The sequence below is a fragment of the Trichosurus vulpecula genome, chromosome 1 (assembly GCF_011100635.1).
Source record: "Trichosurus vulpecula isolate mTriVul1 chromosome 1, mTriVul1.pri, whole genome shotgun sequence".
NCBI classification, from domain to species: Eukaryota; Metazoa; Chordata; class Mammalia; order Diprotodontia; family Phalangeridae; genus Trichosurus; species Trichosurus vulpecula.
This window is the reverse complement of record NC_050573.1, coordinates 114,277,699-114,299,005: the sequence shown is the minus strand read 5'-3', so window position 1 is coordinate 114,299,005 and position 21,307 is coordinate 114,277,699. Positions and strand designations below refer to the sequence as shown.

The 21,307-nt window shown below is 41.4% G+C and overlaps 1 protein-coding gene across 7 annotated transcripts in view; it reads right to left on the bottom strand.

Annotated features, from left to right (window-relative positions):
* Positions 1-21,307, bottom strand: part of MTSS1 (MTSS I-BAR domain containing 1) — a 227,052-nt gene that overhangs the window by 45,120 nt on the left and 160,625 nt on the right. For all 7 annotated transcript variants that reach the window (XM_036765291.1, XM_036765265.1, XM_036765277.1 and 4 more), the window contains exons 4-5: positions 8,439-8,523; positions 3,112-3,203 (exon numbers count right to left, since the gene is read on the bottom strand). In XM_036765291.1, the coding sequence (XP_036621186.1) occupies positions 3,112-3,203; positions 8,439-8,523 (177 nt within the window). The remainder of the gene's footprint in view (positions 1-3,111; positions 3,204-8,438; positions 8,524-21,307) is intronic.

The following is a 21,307-nucleotide window of genomic DNA, read 5'->3' as shown; positions in this document are numbered from 1 at the left end:
CATTAATAGATTCTGCTCCAGCCCCTCACCTTTACCCTGTGTGTGTCTCTCTGCTTCAGATGTGTTTCTTGTAAACAATATAATGTAGGATTCTTGTTTTTAATTCATTCTGCTATCTACTTCTGTTTTAGGGCAAGTTCATCCCATTCACATTTACAGCTATGATAATTCACTGTGTATTTCCCTCCATGCTATTTTTCACTTGTTTATCCCCCCTCTCTTACCTCCCACCCTTTCCCTCCTCACAAGTGTTTTACTTCTGATCACCACCCTCCCCAATATATGTTCTCTTTTATCAGTCATCCCTCCCCCTCTATTATCCCCATCCTTTTTTTTACTTCATTATAGGTAAGACAGATTTCTATATCCAGTTGAGTGTGTATGTTACTCCCCCTCTGAGCCAATTTGGATGAGAGTAAGGCTTAAGCTTTGCCTCCCATGTCCTCCCTCCATATTCCCCTCCATTATAATAACTCTTCCATGCTTCTTTTATGTGGGATAATTTACCCCATTCAATTGCCCCCTCCCCTTCTTCTTCCAATGCAATTTTCTTTCTCCCCTCTCTATTTTGTTTTTTTGGGTATCATCCCCTTATAGCCACACCCTCTCTCTACATATATACCTTCTAGTTGTTCTTACTGTAATAAAGTTGATAAAAGTTACAAATATTATCTTGCCATATAGAAATATAAATAGTTAATCTTATTGAAATTCTTATGTTTTCTCTTTCCTGTTTCTTTTTTACCTTTTTATGTTTCCTTTGAGTCTTGTATTTGGAGGTCAAATATCTTATTCAGCCTAGTCTTTTAATTAGAATGTCTGAAAGTCCTCTATTTAGTTAAATATCCATTTTTTCCCCTGAAAAAATTATATTCAGTTTTGCTGAGTAGGTGACTCTTAGTTGTAAATCCTAACTCCTTTGCCTTCTGGTATAGGTAATATTAATTAAGGTGGGACCTTTTTTACTGTTTTAGAATATTAAATTAAGTGTCTTTGATTGAGCCTTACTAGATGCAAAGCCCCAGGCTCAAACCCCTATTTACTAGGTGCTAAGCCAATGTGGGCATGAAGCCCCCAGGGCCCTAAGGGGAGTTGCTAAGACCAGAGCCAATAGTATGTGCCTAAGTTCTGGTCGCTCAGATGACGGTTTGATGACGTCCAAAGACTGTATAAAAAGAGAGAACAGAGCTATTTGCTTGAGGCTCTCACTCCTGGAAGAGTGTTGGCGTGGAACTCTGGGAAGCTGCTCTAAGAGCTGTAGGCTTGTCCACCCAGATGTTGATGGCTTCTTGCTAAGTATGAATTGTGATCTGGCCTGTTAATATTGTGTATGTTCATAATTTGTTTGTACTTGCACTGAAGATCAGGTTGCTGGCTTTTCCTCCTGAACTAAGTGAGTTTATATGTATATGTTGGATTAAAGTAAGATTGTTAACCCCTTAAAGTTACTCTCCTTAGTAAAGCAGATCAAAAGAATCTGTGCTGGCAGTGTTCTTATTGGGCTCGTGTTGGTCTTTCGCCCCCCACAGGAGCTGCTAGCTGAATTGTTCCAACAGTATATCATATTCCAAGCCCTCCAGTTCTTTACTGTGGAAGCCACCAGGTCTTAGGTAACCCTGACTGTAGCTCCAGGATATTTGAATTATTTCTTTTTGGTTGCTTGCAATGTTTTCTCCTTGATGTATGAGCTCTGGAATTTTGCTATGATGTTCCTGGGAGTTTTCATTTTGGGATCTTGATGTGGTAATCAGTGAATTCTTTCAATTTCTATTTTGCCCTCTAGTTCTAATATATCATGGCAGTTTTCTTTGATAATTTCTTGAAAGAGTTGTCCAGGCTTTTTTTTTTATTATGGCTTTCAGGTAGTCCAATAATTCTTGTATTACCTCTCCTGGATCTATTTTCTAGGTTAGTTATTTTTCCAATGAGAAATTTCACATTTTCTTCTCTTTTCTTTTTTTACTTTTTAAATTTTGTTTTATCATATCTTTCTCTGGAGGATGGGCTTCTCTTTCTGGCTTGTACTGGTAGGTGAGGACTCCCTGTTGGCCTCTCCTGGGTAGGAGGTTTAGTTGCTGGCTTGTTCCAGGGACAGGGCCTTGTTGCTGGGTTGCTATGATAACAGAGTCTTTCTGGTGGCTGGCCCCAAAGGAATAATTTTGTTGCTAATCTGTCCAAGGCTGGGGGGGGGGGCCGGCCTGGCAGGCTTCATGGGCAGGATCTTCATGGTGGCCAGCCCTGGGGTGGAGCTTCACTACTGGTGAGCAATGGGTCAAGGCCTCACTGGTGGTTTGTGCTAGGGGTGGGGTTGCTAAAGTGGAACCTTGTTGCACTTCACAGACTACTCACTTGCCTAGGGGGCTGCTGGCTTGCAGGAGGGTAGGGCCTCCCTAGTGTATTGCTCCAGGCTTGGAGCCTTGCATCAGGCCCCCTTCTGTGAGGCTGGCTGCTACTGCTGCTCTTGGACCTCACTCCCCTCCCATCCCAGTGAAACAGACCTTTCCTGCTGGGCTGGTAGGCTGCTTCCCTGCTCCTCAATCAATTCCAAGGTGGTTTTCTAGTTGTTTAGAGGGGAATTTGGGAGGGCTTCAGAGGGTTCCTTCCTCACTCTGCCATCTTGGCACCAGAAGTCACCTGAAATGTCTTAATAAGTCATCTGTTGTGATTTGAGTGTAATTTAGCTCATTTTCACCCAATCTACTAGAGGGTTAAAATATTTGCTTTTGGGGCAGCTAGGTGGCAAAGTGAGTAAGAGCACTGGCCCTGGAGTCAGGAGGATCTGAGTTCAAATCCAGCCTCAGACACTTTACACATATACTAGCTGTGTGACCTTGGGCAATCACTTAACCCCAATTGCCCTGCCAAAAAGCAAAAAAAAATAAAAAATAAAAAAATAAAATTGCTTTTTACAAAAAAAAAAAATAATACTACCTAGTAGGTTGTCTTTTGGCATTATTAGCTTGCTGCCGGATCAGTTCCTTGCCTTATTCTGGAGAAGCCAGCACAAGACCAGGGAACCGCTAGACTCTTGCTGGTATTCTGATGAATAGAGAGGCATGGATGCCAGCCACCCAGATATAGCCCAAAGAACCACGAAACACCCCAAAATACCTTTTGCATGGTCTTTATCCAGCTGGTTGGCCACTTTCTTCCATTCTTCCATCTGTTCTTGAAGTGGGTTTATCAGGCAATCAATTAGAGCACTTTTATCATAAAAAGATAAAAAATTTCATGTTAGCAAATGCCTCAAACTTCCCCCCACCTTAACAACTTTTCAGATTTGCAGCTGCTACAAACATAGTAAGATGCCAACTACCTTCAAGTTCTAGCTAAAAATTCCACTTTCCACAGGAAGCCTTTCCTGATCCCCTTTAATTCAATTAGTCAATTGACCAAGAAATATGTATGCAGCACCTACTATATATCAGGCACTCTGCCAAGCACGAGAGATACAAAAAAAGGCAAAAGACAGCCTCTGCCCTCAAGGAGCTCACAATCTAATTCTAGTGACTTCCCTCTGTTAATTACCTCCAATTTATCCTGTATATAGTTTGCTTGTACAAAGTTGTTTGAATACTACCTCCCCCATTAAAATGTAAACTTCTGGAGTACAGCGTCTGAATTTTTGCCTTTCTTAGTATCTCCAAGGTTCAGTACAATGCCTGGCACACAGTAGGCGCTAAATACATGCTTACTGACTAACTACGTGTGGTAATGGATGTTGAATATACAAAATCACTAACGTTTACATGACACTTTAAGGTCTACGGAATACTGTAAACATACTGATCCTCACAGCGACCAAGCGATATAGGTGCTACCATTACCCCTATTTTACACATGAGGAAACTGAGGCTAAAAGCCGTTGAGTTGATTTGTCCAAAGTTCACAAAGACGGTACATATCTGAGGCAGGATTCAATTCCAAGGTCTTCCTGACTCCAAATCCTACACTCTATTCCTAACTGCCTAACAAGATTCACTGAAAGTCATGGAAATAAATTAGCCAGACTTCAGATCAGCGTTACTCACTGAACGATCTTACAGACAGCTAAGAAGCTGTTTAAGGGGAATAGTTTGAATTTCGGGTCCTTTTCCTTGCTCATCATTTAGCGTTGGTTCCAATAAGCGTGGATGTGGGTAAAAGTGGAAACTTGAGGGAGGGAGAGAAAGAATTCAAAGCCCTGGATTATCCACAAACCAGATAATCAATACCCGAATGAATTCGAGTTGAACAGCAGCGTTCTATTTTCTGTAGTTTCTACCACACGCAATGTCTCTCTCAAAACTCACGCCTCATCCCACATTTTCTATTTCTGTTGAATGAACCATCACCTATTTGCCTAGATACGCAGCTTCAGTGCCATCAAACATCCTCAACCGTTCCTTCTCCTTCTCCTCCCCCCAATCCGGTCACCAATTCTACCCTCACAACCTCCTTTTCTCCACGCACATGGCAACCACCTTCCTGCAGCCCTCATCACCTCCCGCCTGGACTATTTCGGGAGACTTCTAATTGTTCTCTCTGCCCTATGTGGCTCCCCTCTCCAATCCATTCCTCACATAGCACACAGACTCGTATTTCTAAAGTATACATCTGACCATGTTATGCCCAGAGCTTAAAACATAGTAGGGGCTTAATAAGTATTTTACTGATTGCCCCTTCTCAAAAAAAAAAGCTTCAGTTGCTCTCTGTTGCCTCCAGAATGAAACACAAACTCCCTTATCTGGCATTTAAAGCCCTTCACAATATGGTTCCAAGCCATCTTCCTTTGCTGATTTCACCTTTATCCCCTTCCCCTCCTATATACTGTGTTCTAGATAGTCAAACTGGCTTACTTGTTATATTCCCTATGCACAGTGGTGTGCTAATAAATGTTTAATAACCAGCTTTCCAAAACACACACTTCCAAGTTTAATCTACCATTATTCACCCTTTCTCCATCATTTTCTCAAGTCAACAATCAAAAAAACAATAAATCAAGCCTTGCTCTGAACTGCTTGCTATTTATGCAGTCTAAAAACTCACAATGAAAATTCTGCAGTTGGGGTCTTGTGAGGCAACACAGTCCTAGCTGGATACAACATTCTATCACCCACCTCGATACCATTGTACAGGTATGAAACTCTCTTCCTCACTTCTTCTTCTTCTTGTAACCTCCTGAAGCACCAACTCCTATAGGAAACTTTTTCTTATCCCCTAAATTAATAGTGTACCTATAACCTCCCCACCCTCATAAATTGTTTTGTATTTACTTTATTTTTGTGTTGATTTATTTGTGTACATGTTTCTTCATAAAAACACATATAACTATTTCTTCAAGAAAATACAAATTCCTGGAGGGCGGCGGATGCTTTTCATGCTTGTCTTTCTATCTGCCAATATCTAGCACACAGTAGGTATTTAAATGCTTGTTGGATGTAATGGATTACACCAATAGACTATGTCACCTATCAATTATGCTTTTAGAGGTGTCACTGTCCACTGAACAAAAATTAAAACACCTAGATTCTTTTCTCAGCACCACAAGTCGCATCATGTTAAGTCATGTAATTCAAATTTCTCCATCCTCCAAATGGAGGTCCTATTTAGCCCTTTCCTATCTTGTGGAAATTTAGAATTCATTACAAAGTACCCTCCTTAGATGGCTTCAACATCACGAGTAAGGCCAAAGCACTAGCAAACACTTTACCTAATCACCTCTTTCTTTCAATTATCCTTGAGTCATCAAATTTTTTAGTAGCTTTTTAAAAGTTTTCATAAAATGTCCATAGGGAAATGAGGCTCTTAAGTTAAATTTTTACACTCAACTAAATTAAATGGATCAAATTCTCATCCATAAATTTAAGGATCTTTTATTTATTTTTTAAACTATTCATGTGGATGAATATAAAAAAAGATAGAATCTTAAGAGTTGAAGGGTACTTCAGGAAGCACGGAAATCAACCTCTACTCTAAATGTGCATCTTCTTTGACAATCTCCTTGACAAGGAGTCAAGGACCCTTCTCTTGAGGACCACCAGTCATGAACAACTTGCAGATCTTAGAAATGTCCTTTGTACACTTATATATATTACAGATCTGAGTCATCAAACATAAAACAAATGTTCAGACTTGAAATATGATAATTTCCTCTCAAAATCTTACTAATTAGGTACTTAACTTATTAAGTAAGTATTCCTATATAATGCCCCTAAAATAAAGTCAGGGTCAGAGACTCAAGGGATCAAGAGCTGGAAGGGTTTTCAGAGATCACCTGGTCCAAATCTCTCATTTTAAGGATGAGAAAACATAGTAAACAGGGGTCATATAACTTGCCCAAGGTCACAAGCTATGGAGTTGGTAGAGCTGTGGTTCAAACCTGGGTCCTCTTGACACCAAAGCAGGGGTTCTTTCCATTCTACTTCACTAAATCTACAGAGCTAGAAAGTTCTTATTCCTGGGGGAAAAATGATTGGCAATCAGATATTAATTTATCTGGCCATCCCAGGAGACAGTTAACGACAGGAGGAATTCCCAGTGACAATAAAAGTTTGGTGGCCTTAAAGCCTAGTTCTCAGAGAGCAGGGCTAAAATCTAATTTTAGGGCACCCTACTTTTAAAAATGCAGTCTATTAAATACCTAATTAAGAGGTTACTTAAAAGTCAACAACCAAATTAGCTTACTTGAAGAGTTTTAGAGTCCTTAGCCTCAACTCTCACCAGGTCATACACTCTCAGCTAAAAGGTAAGGGGAGTTCAGATGGCATCTCTTCGGAATGGCTGTGCTAAACCCACTCATTCTTTCTGGGGGCAAACTAGGGAATCTAAGAGGCAGAGCAACCCTTGGTACTTCCTTAAGTCTAGTGGGCATGGCCTTCTCCTTCCTCTTCTCCCTGCCCCAATAAGTTGACCTTATTTTAGCTTCAGACCAGCAGTATTAGGTCATGGACCCTTTGGTGGTATGGTGAAGCCTATATGTCCCTTCTCAGAATAAGGTTTTCAAATATATAAAATGAAATACACAGGATTAGGAAGGAAATCAACTACTCTGAAACTTATCAAAATATGGAGACTAAACGTTGATAACCTATCAAACTGGTAAAAACATGATGTAAAGCTGTGCAAGACTTCAGAGCCCTGATGATCAAACCTTCAATATTTGAAGGGTCTGTAATGGTTTGGACCTTAAGCCCTCTGTGATTCAGTAGATGGTATTTAAGAGCTGATTTGGCATCTGTAATCTCCGCTGCTGTGGAGGCAAAGACTGGTGTATCACTGGAGTTTAGAAGGTCTGAGCTGCAAAGGAGTAAGCAGACAGAGTGTCCACACTAAGTCTATCACCTTTCTTGGGTGCCCCAGAGAGCATAAGGGGCCCACACTGCCTAACCAGGGGCTAACTGGCTCCAAAATGGAGCACGGACTGTGCCCATAAATCACCACCGAACGTCTACCGTGGGTGAATCAGAAAGACCTAGTCTCAAAAAGCGTTCATGTGGCCCCTCAAAATTCATCATTCTTTGACCAAGCTGGTGGTTAGTCTGTTCAAACTTAACTAGGCTGGTCCTTGGATCACTATATCCTATGTGAGTGTGTCTTACCTTTCTCCCTAACCCCCACCCAAAGAGGAGAGTATAACCTCTTAACCTTGCATCTCCTCCAGCGCTGAGTTCAGTGCTCTGCACAAACTAAGAGCTTGACAAATGTTTAGTAGCACTGAGGAATAGGGTGGGATCTGTCCCTCCCATACCCTAAAACTGCCGACTCCCTGTTACATGCAAATTCTCCTCTATCAGCAGTTTGTTGGGGAATCAAGAGTTGCTGGCTCAGGCAGTTTCAGGCTTTGCAAAGTGATCCAGGGTGAGGATGACTACCCAGGGTCACCAAGAGAGTCTAAAAAGATCGGGGAAATAGTTTTTCACTTGGCCACTCTGTCTATATCTCTGGGAGAAAATAGCATAGCACTCTCTTCAAGCAGGAGTGGTCAACATAAAGAGTGTGAGTGTGAGTGTGTGTGTGTGTGTGTGTGTGTGTGTGTGTGTGCGCGCTCTCCATCTAGAAATTAGTATTTTCTAATCATTTCTTCTTTGAAGAAGCAGTATGTGGTGCAGTGGATGGAGTGTTGACCTGGAGTTGGTAAGACCTGAGTTCAAATCTGGTTTCAGACACGTGACCTTGGTGAGAAATTATATTCTGTCTGCCTCAGTTTCCTCAACTATAAAATTAAGATAATAATAGTACCTACCTCCCAGGGTTGCTGTGAGAATCACATGAGTTAATGTCTGTAAAATACTTAGCACAGTGCCTGGAGACACTTAATAAATGCTTGTTTTCTTCTTGTATCTCCAATAGCTTAACTATGCACCTGGTACACAGAAAGCACTTAATAAATGCTTACTGACTGAATAACTGGATAACAAATTCCCTTTGCTATTTTGAATAAACATGTCATGACTCACCTGGAGAACTGTCTCAGCTTGGTCTCTATGCTTCTGTGTCTCATACACATCCTGGTCAGGGCAGATCCGATTTCTCTGGTACCACCTGAAAACATGAAATAAACAAAGCTGAGACAAGATATAGCAGGTAAATAAAAAAATGCATATCGCCACCCCCCATTTAACATCTCACTCAGCTTTAATAAGAGAAAAGTAGAATACCATCGGCAATAGTTGAATAACTTGCATAACTTCGATCCTATATCATACATTAATACATGATATTCATATTAATATATGAATTATATCATACATTAATGAAATAGCTGATACTTAAGGGGAAAGTTATTTTTCATTGCTGGCTCATGGAAAAAGAAAACCCACAATAAGCTATTCAGGAGAGCAAATAATGTTTCAGAAGTCCATGGGGTAATCATTAAAATCCAGTCCTTTGGTATAGAAACTAAGTGGAAAGGAAACTATCATCAGCAGAGTGGAAGGGGCAGGTTAATTTTGTCAGAAAACACATGAAAAAAAATGGATTTGGCTTGGAGTAATAACTTGACCTGCAGCAGCTAGGTGGCACAGCAGATAAAGCATTGAACCAGAAAGAACTTCATGAGTTCAAATCCAGCCTCAGACACATACTAGCTATGTGACCCTGGACAAGTCACTTAACCCTGTTTGCCTCAGTTTCTCATCTGTAAAATGAGCCGGAAACAGAAATGGCAAACCCTCCCAGTATCTCTGCCAAGAAAACCCCAAATGGGGTCACAGAGAGTCAGACACAATTTGACAAAAAAACAACTTGACAAAAAAACAACTTGACAAAATAAAAACAAAACAGCTTGACCAGAGAAGTTTTTGGCCAGAAAAAGATACAGGAAAACAAGTCTACTACAAGGCTATTTGGATTTGCCCCCCCCCCCAAAAACCCCAAGACCTTCTCCCCGCACTCTCTTTTTTAAATGATTTGTCATATTCTCCTTCCTTCTCCTTCCCTTTCTCAAAAGCAATGCTTGAATAAGCAACTCTCTGTTAGTTTGGGGTGGAGGGAGTGTGGGGAGGAAACTGATTATAATCACAGATGGTAGCTCCACGCTGAACATTTGAAGGCCAGGCAAAATTATAAATGTTATGGAAACACTGAAGCTTGTGGGTTCAGCACAAAAAAAAGTGTCAAATAAGGCACTATTTTAATAGACCAAGCAATTTAGGGCTGACTAAATCCTAATATATTTCCAAAGCAAAACTCTATAAATTGAAGACACAGGCAAGAATTACCTCTTCAAGTGTTCTCTGTCCTCTGATCTACTTCCCTGCAGTCCTTATCTTTGTTGAGATCACTGTAATTTTAATTTCCCCCTTTATCCTGCATCCCTTCACTGAAGTACCACCCTCTCTCCTTGCCACCCTGGCCCATTCTTCATGGGGAACACAGAGGTGGCCCAATGCTCTGGAACTACCACTACCATAAGTTCTGGCAAGTTTTACATTAGTCCGGAAAGGACCTGGTTCACACATAAAGGGAGGAAATCAAGTCAGAAGGGACAATGGATGCTCAAGAACCAAGGTGAAAAAAAACACTGAAGAAAAGGATTTGATTGAAGAAAACATTGTGGATGCACAGGGAACTCACCAAGCAACTTAGACGGATTCCATTCTATGCCAAATGTCTAAAAGCTGACCTAACCAAAACCTAATGAATCTTTCAGTCACCGCAACTCTCAAAGATCATCGATTATGATGCAGAGAGGTTACAATGTGGACTGTGGGGAGGAACATACACACGAATAAAATCACAGGTCTTTAAGTATTTAGGAAAAAAATCCTTTCCCTTTTATCCAGAATATCTAATAGGCTTTTAGTACATACACATAAAATGCATGTATTACAAATATGTGAGTTCTCTCTCTCTCTCTCATGATCTTCACAAAAACCCACAATTACCTGAAGCAGGTAAGAGAAGCTAAGGATAAATGAGAAAAAGCCACCCTGCTCAATTTTTATTATACTTCTGTCATTCTATCACAAAAGAATGACCTTTGCAATGAAAATCAAAACAAAAATGACTAATAAGGACCTGATACCCCAGAAAACTAAGGGAGGGAGAGGACAGGAAGAGGGAGAGAGGAGAGGAAGGAAAGAGGGAGGGAGAAAGAGAAAGACAGAGAGACAGAGAGAATATTTATTTTGCTTGATCATGTATATGTTTGTTATAAGGAATGTTTTTCTTTTTACTCCCTATGAGCTAGGAGGTACTATGGAGAGAAAACAGATTTCTGCTAATTAAAAAGAAAACTGAGGGGGTGGTGGTGCTACTGCTACAGATGTAGAATGTTGCAGGTACTTTTGGATGAGGTCAACGTATTCTTAATTTTATTTATTGTTTTCTTTTTTAACAAGAGACCTCTCATGAAGTAGGGGTGATCTGTAAATGTTTATAATGCAGAAGCAAAACACATCAATAAAATGTTAAGAAAAAAACCTCTTGCATAGTTACCAAAAAAAATTTCACAATTAGCACGACTGGGGAGGACAGCAGCTGTTCTGAACAAGATCTGGGGGTTTTAGTTTATTGCAAGCCCCATGAGTCAGCAGTGTGATATGGCAGCCAAAAAAAGCTAATGCAATCTTGGACTGCATGAAAAAAGGCCCAGCTTCCAGGAATAGGGAAATGATAGTCCCACTGTACTGGGCCCTTGCTAGGACACATCTGGAGCAATATACTCAATTCTGGGCGCACCAGTTTAAGAACTGTGATGAACTAGACAATGTCATGGGAAAGACAACCAGGATGGTTCATGGCCTTGGGTCCACGTAACGTGATGATCAACTGAAGGAAATAGGTATATTTATTGAACTTGGAGAAGAACAGACAAAGGGTATACATGATAGGTGTCACCAAAAGCTTTAAGGGCTACTCTGTGGAGGAGGTTCTGGCTCTCGGGGCCAGAACCAAGAGTAATGGGTAGAAGTTTTAAGACAACTCATGCAGACTCAATGTTGGGGAAAAATTTCTAAAATCTATTCTATCTAAAAGTGAAATGTACTGCCTTAAGAGGTGGTGGGGTCCCCTTCCTTTAAGATTTTCAAGCAGAGGCTAGACAGATGACCACTTGTCTACTATATTATAGGGGGAATTCCAATCTTGTAGGGATTAGACGAAATGGCTGCTGAGGTCTCTTTTCACTCTCAGATTCTGGGTTTGACCACATTTCTAATTTTCCTCTCAAAGAGCCCTAGACCCTCATAAGAAAACAGGGTAAAATGATACAGGGACCTAAGCAGTAGTTCTAATTTGGATTCATGTCCATTCAGATATTTTCATCCATTCAACAAGTGTTTATTGAGTGCAGAGCTGTGGATAGGGTGCTGGCCTCTGCCTGTTACCTCTAACTACAGTCAAGAAGAGCTGGCTGGGGTCGAGGCCCATCTCTGGCACAGACTGGCACTTAAGGTCTCAATGTCCCAGTCAACTTTTGAAGACAAAAAATTGTAAATCAAGTGGCTTATTTGTTTCCATGGGGGGTGGGGGTGGGAATTCACCTCATTGGGAGTTTCCTACACCAATGAATACAAGCTAGAGATACACTCTTAAAAAAAAGTACGCTCCAAAAAGAAATGTTCAAAGCACTAAGCCAGGTGCTACAGATAAAAAGGCAAAAAGATCCTGGCCCTCAAGGAACTTGCAGACATTCTACTGGGAGAATGTACCAGATGAACCAACAGTAAGACTGCCAGCCAGGACTCTTGAGAGCATCCTACATTTGGCTGCAGCACTCAGGCCATCTCAGAGGGGCAGAGGATGGAGCACCTGTCCCCTGCTTTCAAATCACAGTGATAGGATTTTCGCCAGCTTCAAAAGGCCAGCAGATGGCAGTGTTTGCTTGGTAACCACCGACCAACACAGCCCTTAAGCGGGGTAACCCACTATGAACAAGCGTGAAGAATCTTCTTTGCCCGTGGGAAAAATTTTATTTCTATTTGGCTCTGGCCCCTCATTTGGCTAAAGGTCAACTGACTTTTTGGCTAAAGGTCACGGGAGGCAGACACGCATGCAGGGAACTCTTGACAGTTTTACAACCCTCACTAGAGAGAATGATTTACACGTTAATCATAAAATCCTGAATTATTTATAATAAGCATAGAAAACTTTCTCCTCTCTGTTCCCTGCCCTTTCCCTTTCCTGTCACAAGGTTAAAATCACTCTGTGCCTCAGCTTCCATATCTCTAAGATGGGTATTATAATAACACCTACCTCACAGAGTTGCTATGAGGGTCGAATGAGAGAACTTATGGAAAACACTTTGCAAACAGGAAGATAGTACACAAATGCTAGATATCATCATTCTCCTGCAGGCTCCATTCAAGCTATTTTAGGTAAGTAGAAACACGGATATTCACATTCTTCCTTACCCTGTATTTAATATGACTCCATTCTATAGAGTTCAAAACCCTAAACAGAAACATTCTCACTCCCCTGCAAATGAAGAAGTAATGCAGAGTTAACTAGGCTATTAATTTCTAGTCCAGTTAGAAGCAGAAAGGCAAGGCGCAAAGAACACCAGACTTGAGGTCAGGAGGGTCCTGGGTTTGGTCCTGGCTCTGCCCACTCACTCAACCAAGGGGGAAGCCTGCTTACGCAGGCTCCCGACCTCTTTGAATCTCAGTTTTCTCATCTGTAAAATGCCTTAACTACAATGGTAAGTGGTATCTATTGATTTACAGCCCCTTCTAACAAAGCTCAAATTCTGCAGGTGTTTCTCTCTCACATACACAAGATAGCCCAAAAGTTGCCAAAGCTGAAAACTGCACTAAAACTTTATACAAAGCCCATGTTCTTAAAATAAAAAGGAAAATATATGGTAAAAAACTTATATTATTAAAAAACTTAGAGACTTGATTTATAGAATTATAATCATAGAATCTGGTTTAAATAACTGGGCAAAAGAATAAAGGGGAAAATGACACCAATCTACAAAGGGCTAATCTATGTTTGCTTGCCCTGTGTCACAGTATCGAACTACATTCACAATCTATGATCCACCAACTCGTTTTGTTTTCCCTTCTGTGGCCTAATTCACATGTCATCACTTCCTTAGTTAATTCTCTGAAAAAAGTAATGCCACCCTCTTAGCTCTCTCTGGCCACCCACCTCTCCCATGCACTTAAACAAGTTCTAATTTATAGTACATCTATTTTGTGTGTGTGTGTGTGTGTGTGTGTGTGTCCAATCCCACTCCAGGACTGGAAGCACTTTGTGGACTCTGTCATTTTTCATCAACTGTTACTGGCTAGCACTAGACTAAAAGACTTAATTTAACAAACATTTATTGTTGGCCTAATGTGAATTGATTACCCCATTCTCCAAGCCAAAAGTACGAATGTATGCTCATGGTAAGAATTAAAAGTGGGACATCGACCAAAGAAAATAAAGGCATGTATATTACTAACCTTGATATTAATTTCTCTAAAGGCTCAAGATAAAAGAGCAAACCGAGCAAGCAATGGGATAGGGAGGAGACTGTCTTAGAATCCCTACTGCTTAGTACAGTGCCTGGCACATAGTAGGCGCTTAGTTAAGTGACAACTGCTTAGTCCTTATAGGCAACACTGAATGATAAGTCATCTTTCTGAAATAGTTTAGACATAGATTAGGGTATGTATAAATAACCTCTCCCCATATTTCTTTCCAGCTTTATGTCCGGAACAGTATACTCCATACATGTTTACAAGACTAACCTTTAAGAAGATATCCTGACATCATCCCTTTCTATATATGGAAAATGCCAAGTCTCTTCTGCAACTCCCTGATTGGTCAATTGAAGGGCCTGACTTGTGTCTTCACTAATCTGCTGCATGGCAGAGTTTGTAACCAAAGCATACCCTGGTAACATCACTAGTCATGCCTACTGTGTGCAGTGCGCTGTGTTTGGTACTGGGGGAGGAACATAATGTAGGGAAGACACTTTCCCGCAAGTGTTTGGTATTTACTGATCCACAAGAAATCATCCATTTGGAGAAGGAAGGCACAAATGCCACCATCCCTCCATGGCACAGACCTAAGTTCAAAAGGAATTGGTGAACATGATGGAGCATGTCAAGGCCATCTGGTCTAAGAAAGGGAAATCATATGGCCAGATTACACGGGTTCTAAAGAAACAGAAATGGGCAGGCTTCAGTTTCCTTATTTATAAAATAAGGTTATTGACCTAGGGAGCCTCTAAGGTCCCTCCCACCTTTAACTCTATGATCCATGTGACATTCCTTCCCCCAGCCAACACCCAGACTTTCTCACCTCAGCCCCCACCTCTAAGCTCTAATATAATTTCCATGGAAACAACCTGGCCAGAAATGAAACTACTACCAGCTATCTGAAAATCAACCAGGAAAGTCTTCACACCTCAAGCTATTCGCCAAACACCAGAATCAAGGCAGCTGTGATAGCTACAATTGACAATGGCCTGAACAGCCTCCCCACACTTGGGCTGTATATATGCCAATCATAAGAGCCAATAGAATACCTCGCCCAGCGCTCTATGTACTGTACGCTGTCTTCTGATTCCCAAGGTGGTAACCAAGAAACACACCCCTAGGTCATGCGCTGGACTAGAATTCAAAACCTGCTTGTGACACTTAATGTGTGGCTCTGGGAAGATCAATCAATAAACATTTATGAAGTGCCTACTACGTGTCAGGCACTGCGCTAAGCGCTGGGGTCGCAATAAGGCAAAAAAAAAAAATCCAGTCTCTTGCCCTCAAGGGGTTTACAGCCTAACGGGGTAGACAACATGCGAACCAATATATAGAATATGCAGGACAAATAGGAAATAATTAAAAGAGGGAAACCAATGCACCTTGCCTGTGCCTTAGTTTCAACATCTGTAAAATGGTTATAATATTAACATCTAACTCATTGGGTTGTTATGAAGATCAAATGAGATGACATATATAAAATGCTTTGCAAACCTTATGCTATAAATGCTAGCCATTATTATTAATAATTATTAAAGTAATAATCATCATGGTTGCTAATATTTCACCCAGATGAGGGAGCCCCTGTTAAATATTACAGTTCTCTCCCTGGCCTCGATCTCCCACAAGGAGTCCTGAATCACTCAAAGATAGAAGGGGAGTCCTGACAGCTGGATCTGGTACAGATGGGTCACACAGCTGCCAGTGTCTGAGGCCAGATCTGAACTGGAAGAGGAGTTTTCCTGATTCCAGGACCAGACTTTATTCATTCTCTTGTAACAACCACTTACATCATGACCCTGTGAAGCAGATTCTGTGGGGTAGATGAGGGTAAATGGGAGGTGGGATTCAAACCCAGGTCTCTCCTGGTTCCAAGTCCTGTGCTCGTTCCATCACCCCCACGCTATCTCTGATTCCCATCATTTGTGTCCTTGGCATTTTTAATTCTAAGGGTGGGGAGGAAAGCACAGGTGGGAATATCAGATAACCTGTGTGGCCATGGCAGGTTCTACTCAAGGACTGGTTAAGATTTGTGCATTCAGAGTTTACAAAGCATGTTTCATAATTTATCTCATTCGGTCCTTACAATAACTTCCCAATGAAATAGGTAATGAACACACACTACTGGAAAGTTCTCCAATATACTGACAAAGAAACTAACAATTTCAGGGGTTCAATGACAAGGCCAAGGTTACTTTGATAATAAATGCTAAGGCCTGAATTTGCACCCAGGACTTCTGCCCCTACATTGAAACACTACCCAACATTCTGCCTCTACATTTTACAGCTAGTCATAGTTCAAGCAAGTTAACTGAACCTTTCTATTCCTTAGTCTGGCAGCTAGGTGGTGCAGTAGACAGTGCTGACCCTGAAGTTAGTAAGACCTGAGTTCAAACTCAGTGCAGAAAGAAATGGAAAACCACTCCCGTATTTGTCAAGAAAACCCCAGACCGGGTCACGAAGAGGCAGACATGACTGAACAACAACGAATTCCTTAGTCTTGTCATCTCTAAATAAGAAAGGGGTGGGGCTGAAGTGTGGGAAAGAAACTCTTCCAGATTTTATAATCTAAATTCACTAAACTTCCAAGATAAAGCACAGGTTGCCACTGCCTTTCCATCACACCCAAGGAGAGGACCAGAAATAGCTTTAGAAGATTAGATGGAGAGCCACATAAGTGGTTTCCAAGCAAGCACCGTCTATCACCGCTTTGGGTCTCTATGAAACAGGAAATCAATAGGTTGACATTCATTAAGCGCCTACTATATTCCAAGAACTGTGCTGAATGTTGGGAATCCTAGGGATTAGAGAAAACAGCCACTGATGAAATCACAAACCAGCAGCAGCCTCACTTAGAGTGTACAAAGGGTAAGCAGAGGCCCTTGGCAGGCATCTATCCATCTATGCATGGATACATGTAGATTATCAAGGGCTGAGGAAAACTTATAATGATTATCACTGAAAAATGTTCATCTTTTCCCAACTCTAGTTAGGAAAAAAAAATCTCTACAAAGCTATAAAAGAAATTGTCCTTAAATTCAAAGACTTAAATTAGTCAACATGAAAAACTCTGGCTACAAGAATGGTTGAGGCACTTTAGTGGATGGCTGAGGCAGACAGAGTGCAGAACGGTTTTCATTATCAACATTTACATACCTGAATTATCAAATTCTACTTGACTAAGATGACCAACGTCTTTGGGATATGGGCCAGAAGATGGGCAAAAGCTCTGAAAACTTCAAAGAGCAAGAGATTTGGCAGAGCAGCACCTGGGTTCAAGTACTGGCTTTGCTACTACCCTTTACGTGCCTTAAGATAATCTACTTAACATCTCTGGATCTCAGTTTCCTTATTCGTAAAACATGGGGGATGGAAAAGATGACCTGTGAGGTTTTTTATGGTTCTAAATTACGATGTTGTGAATGGCACGATTCATTCTACAAAGATATCCGCACCTGCTCTGTCTGTACCGATGGTACTGGCAAAATACCAGAGAACGTAAGATCTAGACCCCACCCTCAGGGACCTCATTCACTGGACTCAAGTCGGGTCTTGAAGAGTCCACCAAAGAAAGGTAGGTAGAGAGAATGTAAGAGAAAACCAGATAATGTCAACATCAATTTAGATATTACAATGTTTAATGAAAACAAATGAATGCGACATGCTCACTGCAGCCTGGCAAGGCCGGATGAAACTTACCTCATCAAAAAATACTCATGAGGCCACACATTTGTTCCTTTTAATGTTGTACACCTGAGAGGTTTACCCTCTCAGCCCTCTCGGGGTCTTCAGGACCAGAGAGAACAAAATTTTGTTTCTGATCTTAGATCAGCTCCCCCAACAACGAGACACTGAGCCAGGCACAAATTAAAGTGATTAATGCTGATTGTGAATGGCAGGGGTACCATGGTGATGGGCGCTGGAGAAATGTACTTTACATATTAATACGCACTGAGGAAACGGCGCATTAGAAGTTGGGGAGGGAATACAGAGTGGGTGGAAAACAAAAGCCTGGGGATGAGGGAGGGGGCGCAACAGAGAAAGGAAGTGATGCCATGGCACCAATTATCCAGAAGAGAAGAAAAAGGCTTTGGGCAGACTGAATCCACCCGATTGCAACATGCCACAATGACTCTGTTATTGGATGTGGACAGTAGTAAGCCATCAAGTGGCATTGTTCTGTTGTTCTAAACATCCTCATTTGCAGGCAGCTCCCATCCCGCCCCACAGCAGGCAGCTAATGGGCATATACAGTCAGTTGGTCCATCTTGAGGGCAGGTGGCGAGGGTGAATTGAAAAGGCTGCACTGTCACAGAAGGAGGAGGGACGAGAGGAAGCAAAAAGGGGGGTGGGTGTGGGAGGGAAGCTTTATCCGGAGCATCCAGCTACAACAAAGTCACTGAGCACTTCAGCTTCCCATTTACAGACTAATGTTGTTGGAAGGCTAATTAAGAGTCAGACAGAACCACTGGACAGGAAAATGCATTCTGAAAATCCCAGCACGTGCCAGATCGGAAAGGTCGGGCCTATTCGCTTAGGGCAGCAACATGTGGCCATCCCCTTAAGGATGCTTCACTAAACTTGCAACTGTGGAACCCTGGAAGTCAGACGCAACCTTCACCAAAAATTGGCCTCAATCAACTATGCGTCATCGTGGCTTCTGCAGAGTTGCTGTTAAGTAAGTAGCTGTGACTATACCCCTGGCTTCCAAGCAAAGAGCTGGTAATAGCCACCTGGTTCTGCTCTAGAAATGAAGAAAATATTCTGTTTGCCATTAAAGGAGAGTTAATTTAGAAGCATAGACCAACTCTCCCCAAAAGCCAATACAACCTAAGTCTTCCATCCTTAATTTATCTTAAAAACAAAAACACCTCGCCTCACAATCCAAAATTCAGCCCAAATCAATTCAACAAGCATTTATGAAGCCCTAGCTAAGAAGCAGGCAGCTAAGTGGTTCAGTTCCCCTTCCCCCATACACACAGAAGACGACAGGCTCTGGGGAGGAAGGCCAAAAAAAAAAAAAGGCAGCCCCAAACCAGTCAAGCCCTTCCTGATTTTCACTTGGGTACCTGCCAGGAACCGACAGAAGGTGGCTCAGTTTGAGGCTGTCAGTCATAATAATAGCATCTCCCAAAGTTCAGGAGTTTCCACTCTGACCTCAATGCTCAGAAAGCTGGGCATCTTTGAACCGTTTATTCAATCTCTGATCTCTTTACTGAAATGACACAAAGTAAAATAGTTGTGGAGCTAGAGAAGATGACACAAAAGTCAGAGGTTCCAATCAACTCAGCAAGTCCCAAAGGAGATAATAACAGTAATGGCCGCTACCATGCATACTTTGAGGGTTTTCACATATGTTAACTCATCTGATGCTCAAAAATACCCGTGTGAGATAGGGTCTATTGTTATCCCCCTTTTACAGATAAGGAAAGGAGCTGAGAGTAGTTAAGTCACTTGCTCAGGGTGTTAGTTAAGTGTCGGAGGCAAAGGATTTGAATTCAAGCCTTCCTTTCCAGCTGTAAACTGGTTTTCATTTAGGACACCCAAGGTTCGTCCACAAACCTGAAACTTGGGCTACGTTGTCACACAAAGTCATAACTACTCCTTAACAAGATGGTGTTTAACACTGGCGATTATCTTCAGAGTAGGCAGGTAACATCTCTCAAGCTTAGCCCACTCAACCCTACATTTCTGCTTGTCAAATCTGATTCACCACTTTTATATGTTTGTAAAGAATGGCACAATCCATGCAAGATGTGCTCTCCGTGATACAATCGTTCACTTTTCTCAGACTAATAATATTTCTCCTGGAGAAGCTGCTAGTTAATGAATACTGAGATAAACACAACAAAAAAAAGGAAACTGGTTTCCATTTCTCACCCCCCAGTAGAAATTCACCACCCCAGAAGAACATAGGCAAGAAATAAAAAGGCCTGCTAACTACATGGATTTTGACCATGTACCAATGATCACTGGCTAAAACACACAGCCATACAAGACCAGGGCCCTCAGTAAACTCCAAGCAGCCAACCGTAGCTGGCTAGCCTCTTCTCTATTCCTTTCTGCCCTCTATTGTCTGTCTGACAGGATACAAAAGCATGAGATTTCCCTTCAGGAAATCACATTTAAAGACACCCTCCACCCCCCTGCCATGTTTCTCTCTACATTCATTTATTTTTATCTCTCAAAGCCAAAGGCCAACACATTCTTACCACCCCCTTCTGCAGGGACAAAGGACAACACCGGAAAAGAAAAGCAGCCCTTTACTGTTAGTTTTTATGTCATGTAGCAGTCCAGGCAAGTCTATCAAGCCCTTCTCAGAATAAGGCTTATAAATGCAGGAAATACAATATCTAGGATTACAAGGGAACCTGATAATATTGAAATAAAGATGCAATTTTTCCCCCACTCAAGTTCAAGGACCACCTCAAATCTATCCACAGACCCAGAGGGTGGCGATGGGGGATGAACTCCAGGTTAAGAACCCCTGAGTTAGAGGTTCAATAAATAACAAAATGCTCAGGCATTTCATGGAATACACCTGGAATGGTTGATAAGCTTCATAAGGTCCAGAATCAAGTCTGACCTTGAGTCCAGAGAACCACAGTACTGTGCATGCAGTAAGCACCAAAAATGTGTCCAACTGAATTTGAAGAACTGTCACTCCCATGTTCAAAAACTGTCAGGACCTCCCCTAGGATTAAACATATAAAGTCCTTTGGCATTTAAAGCCCTTCTCAATTTGGCACTAGCTAATGTTTTAGGCTTACTGTACATAAACTGGCCTATTTGCCATTCTACATATACTCATGCTTGGGGCCGTCCTCCATGAATTTCATATGGAATTTGGGCAAAATTCCTCCATATGAATTCCCTTTTCACCTCTACTCCTCGGAATCCCTAATTTCTTTCCCTATAGTCTATTCCAAGCAGAATATAAACATTTTTTAAGAACAGCCTAACAGTGCCTGGCATATAGTAGGTGTCCAATAAATGCTTGTTGATACACTGACTCAAAATTCAGCTCATATAACATCTACAAGAGACCTTCCCTGATCCCCTCTCCCAGTGGTTAGTACTCTCCTACCTGAACTTTGTAAATACCTGTATTTATTTATCAATATATATGCTATATTCCTTCAGTTGACTGTAAACTTCTTAAAAGCAGGTGTAATTCTTTTTTGTCTTTGTTAAGTACAGCAGGTACTTAATGAATGCCTGTTGAGTGAATGACTCTATACTGGGAAATTCACTTTTTTTAATTTATTTTTTGCAAACCCTAAAGTATTCTAAAATTTGTGGGCAATGACATTATTACTGTCATGCTTACTACTAGACTTTCAAACCCACAGCTCAGGCTACTGCTCTTAAAAATCCCTAAGCACCTGAAACCCAAGCTCTCGTTTCACCTT